Raw genomic sequence first — 13,789 nt, forward strand, 5'->3', positions numbered from 1 at the left:
GATTAGAAGCAATACGTCCCATTCATGGTGTAGTTCTTAGGAGAAGACATGGCGTGGCCTCCTGAAACCCCCACCTGATCGCTTCTTCACTGGAAAGTCCAGTTAAATTCACACGTCTGTCCTGATTGTTCTGTTAGAACTCTGGCAGCAACAGGTCATGTCGGAGGGTGAAGATCAGCCCAGAATTCAGCAAACATTTAACAAGCAACCCCTCTGTGCATACACATCAAAGAATGCTAATGAAAATGTGAAATAACACATTTTAGAGCTGCTATCATAATATTGCAATACCACAAAACCATAATATTTTTTCCAGAGGTTATCGTGCCGTCATAATTTCATGCCAGCCCACGCCTACTGCTAACTGAACAACTGCTGTTGCTTCCAGTACTGGAGTTCAGCCCTGGATCTGAGGAGGTTCTGGGTTCAGCTCCGACTCTTTTATCAGAATTTCCCTGATTCTTGGGGTTAACTCAAGTAGAGGTTTGTGTCTGGACAGAGATTAATTTTAGACTCAAAGTTTTCTAAAATTTCAATATTGTTCAGTTGTCCATTTCACTGTTTTGTTGTGTTCTACAGGATATTTAATCCTCCAAACTGCTTGTGTACTACCAGATCACAGACTCCTGTGCTGGATTCTGTCTTCATCTCTTGTTATTGTAAAACCTAAATCTTATCAGGGAGGCATTAGTGAACAATAACTCAGGCTGAACTCTTAGGCTATTATATTCCTGATGATCAGGTGGTTCCCTGTCACGGTCATTTTCATCTACATTGCTAGTTTTTTTTCTTTAAATAATTGCCCAAAGCAAATACTTATAGACATTCACAGACCGATTATTGAACAACAGCTGTTAGTGGGCTGGGATCAATATGGTGCCTCATACAGCTGACTGAGTCCCTGATATTTTTAGACAGATTGCTTGGTCCATAAAGCCTCAGGGATCAATTATCGATTGAACTGAACTCTAGAGAGAAAACTGATACAACTCAGGGTATTTATTTTTGTTGCAGTTTTTCCCCATCATGACAGCTCTTTTCATTAGATAACCTGTAGAGGACTGTGATATCTCCCTCCTTAACCCTGAGTAATGACAGGTCCAGAATCTGGACAGATGAACTGACTGACCATGTGAAGGTTGGTGTGACCGATATACAATATATCTGTTTCTACACACTCTGTCACTTTTTCAATTTATTTATTTCTCCCACACAAGCAGTTTACATCAGCTGTGGATATATTGCAGTTCTCCACTCTCCTCATGGTGGCGCTAGAGCTAATACACAAAATGGTGACAGCAGAAGTTGGGAGAAAACTCCAGAGTCAGCTGGTTGTTCAAAAGTAATTAAATGCATTTTTTTGAAAATAATATCTTCTGTTGAGTATTCACCAATCCATCCATACATAATCACAGTACAATACTTTGACCTTTTTGAATTCTGCACCTGCAAGTATGGAGAAACTAAAACTACAGCTGTAACTAATGAAACTAAACATTATTTAACTAATAAAAATGAGCAAACTCACTTTAAAAACAAATTAAAACTCACAAAAGTAGACAAAAGATAATGAGATAAAACTAAACCAACCTGACTAACATAAAACACATAATTTATGAATTATTTTCCAAAAACAAAACAAAAAAATTACTCCATTAGCAGATTTAGGTTCAGAGCTATGTTTTGTTTTTACCCAACATTTTCCTTCAGACTGTAGATCAGGAGGAGCATCGCAGCCAGAAACCGGTTCATGAATCTGATTCAGAATCTGACTCAGATAAAGACGGGGAGGAGCAGGGGAGGGGGGCCTCCAACCTGAAACACTTAGAGCTCTTCACCACAGATAAATCATCAAAATACTGGAGGACATTGCAAAATGCAAAACTTAACTCAACAGGGTTAAGTTGCACTCTGTGAGCTGTTGGGTTCTGGCCGTGTTCCCCCCCCCTGATCTCTGACAGAACCGGTGGCTGTCACCGGTTCTGTGAGGCTGGTGAAGGGCTCCTCATGCCTCTTTCTGATGATCAACGGGGTGTGGGAGGATTGTTCTAGTTACTCATCCGCTCATTTCCACTCCATTAGGTAAGGCAGAGAGGCTGCGAGTGAAACAGCAGAGCTCAAAGTGTTACAACAGAGCCAGTCTGAGACCAGGCAGGACGGAGTAAATAAATGCAGTGTCACAGCGTTAGTCTCACTGTTCCACTGAGCCCCTCTGGGATTATTACCCACATCACTCTACTGTAAACAATAGAGATATAAACATGGAGATTTTTTTTATCAGAAAAGTGTTTGTATTCTCTAACCACTTTACTAGTTATACCCACCTAGTACTGCTTCAGCTTGTATCTTTGACCTGATGAGCTCCATGCCTTGTTCTTATATTTGTCAGCTATTTATTTCATTGATTATAGCCTATATTTTGGGTCAGTCATGCTGAAACGCTCAATGTAACATTATATTTCCTCCATCATGCTTGCCAGTGGTTGAATACCTTTATTCCAAATGAAGGTTATCCCACAAAGCGAGATGATTTCTGATCATCCGACAATGAAACAGGAGACCAGAAGTCGCCTTCGCCTGGTGAGATTTTTGCAAAGTGGCGTTTTGTTTGCCTCCCTCTGAGTCTGCATGCATGGAGTCCAGCAGGATTCTGTCTGTCTGGAGATGTTGCCTCCAGCATGGAGGGCCTTGGTGCTGACACTTTCACCTCTCTTACTGTCAAAAATACTTGTTTTATCCAGAAAAGGAAAATTAAATGTCATAACTCATAATCCAAATGTTTTGAATAGAATAGAATAGAATAGAATAGAATAGAATAGAATAGAATAGAATAGAATAGAATAGAATAGAATAATGGTGCTGACTTGGTGAAAACAGCTGTTCCCAGTTCTTGTTTGTCATACAGATAAGCCAATGGCAAAACACTTTTTAAACTTCGTGGACACTTTTAATCTTGTGTCTGGTCCCACACAAGAAAGCGAACACACACTTGATGTTTGATTTTAAAGGTTGGTGACGCAACATTTTTTTGATCATACTCCTGTTCTATTTGCTGCTACTCTCACCTGTAATGTAGTTAAACTTTGCACTGTTGCCTCTTGCTGTCGTAAGATGTAACTGTAGAGCCCTGAAAATATGTTTGGAACGTGATAATGTTAAATTAATAGGTATAATTATCCTATTAGGCAAGCATCTGTTTGATTCAGTATTTAGTTAGAACAATTCATTTGGTTTATGGCTAAGTATGTGCTCAAACTACTTTTTTTTATTATTATTTTATAGATTTCTGTCATTGTAATACCCCTTTAAGAAGGACACAATGCATGATGGGAGTTGACTGACCTGTGATTATATATACGGAAAGAGAAAAAAACTACACGCTGAATGGTCGAACCTTGGATTTTGTTTAATAAAGTTGCACAAAAGCGAAAATCTATATGAGTTTTTAGTTTGTTTTAAGGGTGCACCATAACTTTAATCAAAAACAAAAAAACAAATTATGTTGTTTTTTTTACATATTTTCTTAAAATTATCTCTGTGTTGTCACAGTATAAGACACAGAATCTGTGAAAAATATAGTTTCTCTACTAACTGCAGAAGTACACAGTTTGGTCAGAAACAATCAATCAGAGCTGAGAGGAGGGCCTTATCGCTGTCAATCACTCTCTTGTACATGCTGCTCACATGCCACCCCCCTGCTCTCTGCTGCGCTGCAGCTGATTCACACCATCACAGCATGCTAGTTAGCATGGCCACAGGTGATAGCAGTTTTTCTGTAATGGTTAGCTGCTTATCTGCCATTAGCACAATGAGCAGCGCGTACTTGAGGATGATTGACCCTCCTGCTGCCTCTGATTGGTTGCTTTTGAACGAGAGCATTAAATTTCTTCAGACAGCATTTGGAGGAGGTGCAGAAGCTGGATTTACTTTTTCACAGATGATCTTTCATACCATTCTGTCACAACTTGCTGACAGTTTTAACAAATATGAAGAAAAAAAAAACATTTTTGTAAGTTACTGACTGCAGCTGCTCAGGTTTCAGCTGCTTTCAGACACAGCTGTGTCACTGAGAGCCTGAAGAACGATGCAGAGGATCTTTTACTAACCTGCCATCACTTACAGACACCGTGGTTCCACTAAAATACAGGAAGTCTAGGACTAAACGCTGGTTGAATGTCAACTCGGTCTGTCACACGCTGGTGCCACACAGCTGAGAAGTGGAGAGGAACAAAATTCAGGTGTCACCTTAAATTTTTAGGGACTGCTGACATTATCAGAAAACTTTGAAAGCTGCTGAAAGCAATTGTTTCTCTGAAATGATTCTGTCTGTCTTAAGCCTTGTGTTTTGTGTGTTTTGCCTTCATAATGTCCCACAGGCTGTCTGTGTGGAGTCCTCCACAACTGTGTGTTAAAATTTTCTTCATCTCTTTATTGATACGACTCCGTCTATCAGGACTTCAATCCTTTCAGCTCATTATTCTTCAGTCTCGTAACCAGATTCTGCTGTTTTTGCAAGCTTGAGGCTGATGTCTAATTGATTTTTTTATTTCAAAATCCTTGAGAAAAACCAACTAATAGTTTATCTGGAAAAAGCATAAAATTCTTGAGGTTTTCCAGTGTTGTTTTAAAACCTTCCACTGGACTAAATGAGCTCTTTTAAGAGTCCTTACTGCTTTTTTTTTTTTTTTTTTTTTAGCAACTGACTCCAGCTGTGTCAGTCTGTTATTCTTGTGCTTGTAGTTTTTAGCTGCTACATTTGACACGGTGCACCGTCAGCTTTCAGTTCCCCTCATCCTAGCACAAAACCTTTTTTTTCAAAAACCGTTGGCCTGTTTTCATTAAGCAAATTTATTTTCGCAATTTCAATTTACGCACTTTTATGGAGACACATCCACTTTCAATCAGCAGCTAGTGTTTTCCTTTGTGGCTGTACTTGTTCTTTACGTCTTCAGATTTCTCTAAGCTCTGCTGTTTCACATCATTTTCCTAATTTCAGGCTCACTACACTGGCTGCATAAATATTTTAGAGTCAGTTTTAAAATGATTTTTACTTGTAAATCCACCCATGGTCTCACCTCACCTCTCCTCAGCCTTATAGGTATTGAATAGGGGTATTGATACAGGACTATGTCTCTTAACATCTATTATTAACCTCCTGGGAACCGAAGAAAAAAAGTGTGTTCCAATTTCTTTTTTTGTGTGATTTCCTATCTATTTGGGTCTACAAAAACACCTTACAATTAAATTTTTTAAAAAAATATTTTTATTTTTAATTTCACAGCATGTCCACTGTAGTGGACAACAGGATGATTTTTGTGTAAAAATACAACTGAATTTAGAAAATGAGCAGATTATCGCTTTAGAGTAATATTAACAAAAGAATAAATTTAATTTGATCAAAAACTAAATTCTTTATCACTCTTCGTTGTTTTCTGTTGCTTATTGCTTGCAAGGACAATAGTTGCCTGTGTATTTAGTTGAACATTGAACATAAGCAGTTCTACAGTTCTTCTTTTGGATATTTTAGCGGTGATAATCCTGGAAGCACGTTTTCCTTTTGGTGATGCAGAGAAACATCTTGCATTTGGTACACCTCATGTATGTCTTGCCATTGCAGCCCTTATTCCTGCATCTTTCTGCATGCTTGATATCCACCATCTCTGGCATGTGCCTGGCCCCTAGTCTGCGTACAGAGGGCTCTGGTTGAGGGATCCTTGTTTTGGTTGGTGGCTGATACTCTTCTTCACTGTCTTCACTGCTGTCATCAAATGAAGGACTATCCAACAGCTCTTCAGCCAGGTGCAATTTGAAGTCCAGATACTGTTGGGTGTTCTTAGATGATCGATTAATCGCTTTACTGTCAGACTTGTATTGGATCCAAGCGTTTGTAATGGCAACATCAAAGAAATGAGCGATCACACGTGATGTCCATTTCTTGGTCCTGGTTGACATGCGATAAAAGCTCAGCATTCGGTCACACAAGTCTACGCCACCCATGTTGTCATTGTATTCTCTGATCACTGCTGGTCGTCGCACCTGGACATGAGCCTTTTCTTTGTTGGACCATCTGCTACAGATATCTTCTGGATCTTTCCCATACACAGTGGAAGCCATCAACACTGGTTTATTGTCAAACCATTTAGTGATTGCCAGCTCAGGCCTCCTCCGGACCATCGTCACTGATGCTCCTCTCCCTTCTTTTCGCAACTGCTTATCTCCTGGTAGCTGGCATGGCTTTGGTACTCGGTTCCTCATTATTGTTCCAGTTGCTGGAAGACCCTTTGCAAGCAAAGCATCCATGAGATCGATTGTTGTGAAGTATCGATCAAAGAATACACAGGTTCCTGTGGGAAGAGATTCAACCAATTGCAAGACTGCTGCAGCTCCAACTCCCAACCTTTGGCCCCTGAACGTATTCTTCCCTTGATACACCTCAAAATCCAGTACTAGACCATTTGGAGAGGCAAGGACAAAGACTTTTAGGCCAGTAGGGTTTGGCTTGCCTGGGACATATTGCCTGACTGGACAGCGGCCTGTGAAAGGGACGATTTGCTCATCAATGCAGACCTTATTATACCTTGGAAGTCTGAGACAACCTTGCCTCACACGGTCAAGCAATGGTCTGACTCTCCAAAGAATGTCTGACTCCTTTGTCTCTTCTGTTACATCCAGATCATCAACAATCTTGAGTGAGCTTCTCAGCTTGTAGAATCTATCCCTTGTCATTTTCCTGCTAATAACTGGCACTTTAGTTTTTTTAGCCCAAAACATTTTAACTCTGGGATAGCCAAGGCAGGCCATGTGTACTGATATGCCAAAGAAAATCTTGATTTCTTGAGCAGTAGTATTTAGTGACACTCCTGTCGTTTGCAGCTGTCTTTGATTTGTAAAAGCTGCCAAATCTTCAAAGATTTTGTCGTCGATGTACTGCGAAAAGTATTGGATTGGACTCCAGTGTTCTCGGATTTTAGGGTCATCTTGACAGACAGGAAGCCCAGGTAGCACAGGTGTGAATCTATTATGATGGATGGACGAAACAACACAAATAAGTACTTAAATACTAATACAGCAATAATCTATTATGATAATAGACTTGGAGACATTAGCCGAGACCTAAATAAAACATACAAGGTAGTCCTGGCCCACAAAGCACTGACTTTCCTGCTCCCTTTCTGGCTCTGAGACTGTCTCCTCATCAGATACTCCTGCATCTTCTTCCTCTCCTTCTTCACCTACTTCTTCTTCACCATCTTCTCCTGTCCCAGGCTGATACTCATCCTCATCCTCATCTGACAGCCCCAAATCTGAATCTCCCTCTACTATTCGGTATAAAATCCTCTCTGCTTCACTTCTTTCTCCTACAAGAATGTTGACTCATTAAATACATTAAAATGGTCCTGGTGTCCACTACAATTGACATTCATAAAAGGACTGTTATTTCAAAACAGAAATTATTAAACTGTTTTCTGAGATAAAAATATTATCATTGACATGTTAATAAACAAGACTATATATAATTATCATGGTAAAAATAGCAATAGATAAAGAATAATTTGCTTACCTTTCCTCTTTCCATAAAATGTGGTTGTTGGTATGCCAGCCATTTTGATTGAAAAGAAAAAGTGAGTTCCCAGCATGCAAACCTATCACATGACACATCACTGGAAAGCCCAGGATGTCCTCTAAAGAGTAATGCAGGGCTTGATAGGGTAACTCAAAATAGTAAAAGAAAATACAGGTGAACAAAATGTCCACTATAAAGGACACAAATGAATGGGCCGGGTCTCAGGAGGTTAATCCTTTGAACTGTGTGTGAAGGAGTTGTTGTTGGGCTTATAGAGCAGAGGAGATGGTGTGGATTAACCAGAGGCAGTCAGTCCTCTGGTTGCAGCCCCTCACAGCTCCTCCCATCGTATGTTCTGTTGAGTCTGTAAAAACATGTCTAAGGGTTTGTGCCTCAAGTGCAAAACTGTTTTTGTGACACGTGAGGCTGTAACGTCACCTTGAAGGCCAGTGTGAGAGCCGGTGACATGGTGGAACTCGGTGTCGGATCAGATGGGAACAACATTCATCATCCTGTTGTCCCTCTGCATTACCAGCACATCGATTCTCATTTGTCATGCTGTTATGGCAACCAGCAGGACATAAAAACAGGAAAAAACAAAAAAGATCACAATTATTCATTTGTGAACTGCAGTGATTAGTGATTAGTAACTGTGTTGCAGGCCTGTCTGCCTCTTCCATAGAGCGGCATGCTTTCCATTGAAAAGATGAATTATTGGTCTCTCAGCTGTGTGTACAGGTGTGGACTTTGTCAATTTTGTTGTAAAACAGGAACCCTGACAATCAAATAATGACTGTGTATAATGACCATACTTGTCAGACATTCAGACATTGACAGAAAAGAAGTGAATAGATGGAGAGATACCTGACGACAGGATTACAAAAAGCACTTCCTGCTTGCTTCAGCTCACCGATTCATTTAGAAAGCGGATGAGGCTGCTGGCTCAAGGCCTCCGACGTGACAGAGGAGGGCAGATAACTGAGGAGGAAGAGCTTTGTGACGAGTGGCTGCTTGATTTCTCAGTACTCACTTGTTTCTGTCGTGTGGGTCTGAAACCCCTGAGATCATTAGTGTTTGATTTTTGCATTGCATGCTGACTGCTCTCACCAGATCCTTTAGGGCAGCCTTCTTCAAGCAATTACACATCCACATTTAATCAGCACTATTTAAAACTATTTTTACTTCATGTCGAAATGGGGCAAATTTTGTGTGAAAATTTGGTCAATAATGCATGAAATGCTGCAGATATGTAACCATGCTGCGTCTGCGATAAACAACAGCCTGTCCAAAGTGATGGACAGCGACAGTCACATTCACTGAGTGAAAAAATGCAAATATGCCGTCTGTGTTGATATGACGAGCGTAGAAGCTGAGCTTCTGCCTGTATTTATTACTTCTTGTCCTTGAATTCGTCCTCTCCTTGGATGTTTTGGGCTCCCTCCCACCATCTGAACCACGTCTCCCTCAGGCTCAGGCGGACGCTTCGTTTTCCCAACACACACACAAAACCTTCAGGACTCTTCAGCCGCTCTGGCCGTCTGTCTGTTCCGCCGTGGCGAGGAGCTGCGGCCTCATGCGGAAGCGATGACGTGACGTTGAAGCGATGGCGGTCACCAGAATGGCGTCGTCGATCGGGCCGCTTTGTTTCAGCATCAAGTGAACCACGATGCGGTTTAATCCAAAACAGATTAAAAGCTCCACTATCAAGCTGTCCCAGTTCCACACACACACACACAGCTGGAGTTATTTATATCTCTGTAGTCTTGCACTACAACAACAACGACAATAAAAAAAAAAATCAACTGCATTCTTGGGCTTTTGGTTATCTATAAATGCTTCTTGTGGTCTCATCAGAGAGCAAAGTAATAACTGGCACAGATGTTAAAGCCTAATCTGCTGACTATTCTGTTTTCAAAGTGGTAGAAACAATCTTTTTTGTTCAGATAGTGAAGAATATTTGTTTAAAGAAACCAGTTGACTTCCTCAATCAGCTCAGTCTGTCGTGTTGAAGGACGTAAGAAGACGCCGCAAAAAACAATTAAAAATAAATCAACCACTTTTCTTCATTGGACAAGAAACAAGCCGAGCTTACCCTCAAACTGGCAGCCAATCAGCTACTCAGATGTCATTTCAGATTTAAACAATGGAACAATTCTAATGAAAAGGAAGATGGTAATTTTTTTCAAACAGAATAATCTACTGCATGTTGGCCTGTAGGGAGATTTTTCATCCTTTCCGGTGGCGTCAGTCAACTCCTCATGATCCAAGTCAGATCCAATTTATCATGTTTCATATTTTTAGCACCTTGATTGAAACTGTTTCTAAAGACCATCAATAAATTCCTGTGAAAAAAAGCATAAAGCCACATGGGTGGTTTGATGATATTTAATTAGAATGAGACCTGTGATCGGCTCTGATTGGCTCCTTTAATGTTTAAGTGATTTTCAAATGACTGAAGGTAAAAACACCAGAATATGTCCCTATTTGTGGATTTTGGATTAGACTATGTTATATGAATATTGGAATTAAACCATTCCTTGGTTGCTGCCATGTTGGAAGGTAAACTCTGTCCCAGTTTCCAGGTGTTTTGTTGTCTTTAGCAGCTGTTCTGTTAAGGATGTTCTGTTCTAGGGTCTGATCCTAAAAGGATCCAAATAAAAAGCGCTAAATTGCTCAAGCAAAATATAATTTTTTTCATTTATTTATTTATTTATTTTTTAAGAAAGTAATATCAACAAAATGAATCCTGTTCCAAACAAAGAAGCCTCATCTTAACATAAACTCTGTCTCTGGTGCATTTTTGGTGGATGCTCATTCAGTGAATTTGAGTTTGAGTCGCTGGAAAATATTGTAATTAGGTCAAAGTCGCGTCACTTCAAAGTAAAATTATTCACGTCACAGTAAAAGCTGCTGCTGCAGAGCTATTTTTAGAAGAACGTTTCTTTTAAAGAGTTACTCAAGTAAATGTTACCACCCACTTCCATTGTTGCATGACACAATGGGAACAGGTTCAATGGGGATGAATACTTTTTTCACAACGCTGTACTTCTGTTTTTCCTGAACACACTAGTTCTGACAGGTTCCTGCTGTGTGGAGGAACAGAGCTGCTGCAGCAGCAGGTTCATGAGGTCATTTAAAGCCACAACTAATAGGAAAAACCTAAATACCAAAGGCCACTGTCTGCAGGGTGAGGCTACGTTTCAGAGCAGCCTGCACCTCTGTCTACCTGCATGTCAGAAAAACATCCATGTTTCCAGTAAAATTAAATTTTTAACCGTACATTTGTGTTGCTTGATTCATTTTCTATTTAAAGATCTGGTATTTTTAGAGGTCCTTATTTCCTGCAAAGCTACATTAACAATATCAGAGGGATTACAAAGGATCTATAGACTGAAAGGTCGACATGCAGTGCAGGACGCTGCGTCCCTCAGGTCCTTCCTCAAGTCTCTGCGATTTGCTTTGACCTTCACGTTCTGCTCATCTGGTGGACATGGGTCTCTCATCCTGAGTGACACTTTGCTATTTTCTCCAGCTCGTCCGCTTTTCATATTTCTATGAAGTTTGAAGTTTTTCAAACGTAGATACCGATAGCTAAACAGTTCAGCTACCAGCTTGATGTGGGAAAGAAAACAAAAGGTTACAGAACGGTGAATATATCCATTTTTTTCTTTCTATTTCAGTGATGAGAAAAGGAAATAAGAGAGCTGATAAAGGAAGAACATTTGTGTTTGTTTTTCTCTGCTTTTCCAAAGCTTTGTGGCAGTAATTCTTATTTTGTTGTAGAGCTGATTTATTTCTCTTTAAATGAGTCGATGCCAAACAGTTTATCCCGCTCTTGACTCCGGTTGGTGGTTGTTAGTTTGACTGGATGATGGAAGTCTGAAGAATCAAGACATATTGGTGATTTAACAGTCTCCACTGAGCACAGAAGGGCCTCAGTGATGCTTAAGCTGTTTGGCAAACGCAGAGCGGTTTCTCTAAGTTGTTCATGGTTGCTGCCCAAATCCTCAGCTCTCTCAAAAACTGTGGCACCATTTAGAGGGAAATCAAGTAGCTCTCCGATGATATAAGACAGTGGTAAACAGGATCATGTCATGGAATAAAAATGTCCTCACTTTTTCTGCTCAGTATAGAGCGGTGTGAAAAAGTGTTTGGCCCCTCACTAATTTAATTTGTGTTAAATTGTGCTAAATGTTCTGGATAAATCACATAACATGAACCTCACAGTGCTGCCTGCTTTATCCAGAAGATCAGTCGTCTGATTTGGTTTATACACATTCAAGAAGAGTTGATTGTTTCCACATCATGGTCACACTGACACAGAACGTCTATCATCTTATTCTTATTCATATTAATCAGTGATATGCATCGCGTTGTAGTTGTTTGAGGCTTAAAGGTTTAAATCGCAGCTCTGGCCTTACTGCATGTTCTACCCGTACATACCTGGGTTGTCACTGGTCACTCACAAAAGTCAAAAACATGCACTCAGTACATAATTAGGTTTTCTAAATTGCCCTTATGTTTGAGTGTATGAATGCCTGGCTGTGTGTTTCTCTGTTGCTGTGTGACGAACCGGCGTCTGTGACCCCACAGAGACAGAGTGGATGTACTGCCTCTCTGCAAAGATTAAGGAGCTATTGAAAATGGATAGATAGGTAATATGAAATTCCAGGCACAGTGTCTTGTCAATATGGTTGAAGTGTTAGTCCAGAATAAATGCTCAGTTTGCCTAAAGTGGGGGTGTCCACAGTTGGTCCTTAATGTCCGTATCCTGCAGGTTTTAGTTCTGTTCCTGATGCTGGTAAATGCCACCTCATCAAATGTGCGTGGAACTCAATATTTAATCAAAATTCTGTTAATGAAAATAAAAACATAATTTTGAAATTGTGGTGTTTCATTTAAATAAAAAAAGTGAAATTAAAACGACACATGAATAAGTTTTTCACGTGACAAGTCATTAAAAATATGACGCTCCATGATCCTCAAGCTACTTATTGTTGTCTTGTTCTTCATGGTTTGAGCCTGTAGCAACATCTGGTTGTTGAACATGTGTTATGAAAAAACTGTTTCCATTGCAGTTTTACAAAGTAAATCAACTTCAATAGGGCTGAAAAATCCCCACCTCATCCCAGCACCAAAACTTTTTATTTGAAAACAAGAATTTTTCAAAATTGTCATATTTCCATTGCGCAAATTTATTTTTGAAATGTCAAATTGTGCAATTATATAGTTAGTGGAATGCAGATAGTGCCATCATTTGATCCAGGTCTTTAGACGGAGAGAGGAGGACAACATGCAGGATGCTTGAGGACAGACTTTGTACACTCCTGACCTAATATGTCTTGTATTTTGCTAAAATTCACCTTAATAAAGATGAACAGAAGAATTGGATTCATTATAAGTTTGATTCCTGTTTTTAGAGCAGCTGACAGAACTCCTACCTGCAGCTAGAAACATCTGCTGACCCGCGAAGGCCGCTGTGATTCACCACAGCTGCCGCTGAGACGTTTCTGCTGCATGGAGTTTGTCATTGTGTCCATATGCAAACAGTCACAGTAAATATTTGTAGGCCAAACTTATTTCTGCACTTGTGTTATTCATCGGTGCAAGCGCGTTCAGGAGTGAGGACAACGAATTTCACAGCTTGTCACCTCCAGAGAGCCGTGCAGCTCTTTGACTCCACTCTAACTCTGTCCTGCTCTGTTTACAGGAAACTACACTGAGATGCATGAATCATAGCACACAGTCCTGTTCTGTGTTGTGCTGCTCATCAATGCGTTTTCTAAGTGAGCCAAGTGGGATATCCCATGTGAAGAGCTTTTGTGGCTTGCATTTGATGGTGCACGATCCTGTCCTGTCACAGTTGCAAAGTGGAAGAATGAATCTCTCCTGGTTGTGGAACAAGTTCATAAAAATAATACAGATACCACTCAATATACTGAGCACAAGGAAACTCATAGCACTCTGTGAATGCAGGGGATTGGTTGAATATCCAGAATCACAGGCGTGTGGTTTAGTAATGGGGTGAAAACCTGAAGCTCAGCCATTTGAGTTAACCCTGAAGCTCAGTTTTCTGTCGCTGACTTTTCTTCAGTCATTGAAAAGAACAGTTTGGATTTTTGTGATCTAGAGTATTTGTCACAATCTGCGCTTCAGTTCCTTATGAAAAAAAAACCTACCTCAGGATTCATATGGGCATAAGTACCTGTGTTTCCATAAACCACA

The 13,789-nt window shown here is 40.1% G+C and overlaps 2 protein-coding genes across 4 annotated transcripts in view; one reads left to right on the forward strand and one right to left on the reverse strand.

Moving 5' to 3' along the window:
* Positions 1-13,789, forward strand: part of npy8ar (neuropeptide Y receptor Y8a) — a 31,493-nt gene that overhangs the window by 7,112 nt on the left and 10,592 nt on the right. The gene's annotated exons all lie outside the window — the stretch shown is intronic.
* On the reverse strand, positions 5,246-7,786 carry LOC122819181 (piggyBac transposable element-derived protein 3-like). Of its 2 annotated transcripts, none has more exons than XM_044095686.1 (2): positions 7,562-7,786; positions 5,246-7,015 (listed from the first exon to the last, which is right to left on the reverse strand). In XM_044095686.1, the coding sequence occupies exons 1-2, from the start codon at positions 7,657-7,659 to the stop codon at positions 5,524-5,526; spliced, it is 1,590 nt and encodes a 529-aa protein (XP_043951621.1). In that variant the 5' UTR covers positions 7,660-7,786; the 3' UTR covers positions 5,246-5,523. The 2 variants fall into 2 exon arrangements, with proteins under 2 accessions (XP_043951621.1, XP_043951622.1); XM_044095687.1 differs by lacking the exon at positions 7,562-7,786 and adding an exon at positions 7,129-7,140 and having other exon boundaries at positions 5,291-7,015.

This window comes from Gambusia affinis, linkage group LG17 (genome assembly GCF_019740435.1).
Source record: "Gambusia affinis linkage group LG17, SWU_Gaff_1.0, whole genome shotgun sequence".
NCBI lineage: Eukaryota > Metazoa > Chordata > Actinopteri > Cyprinodontiformes > Poeciliidae > Gambusia > Gambusia affinis.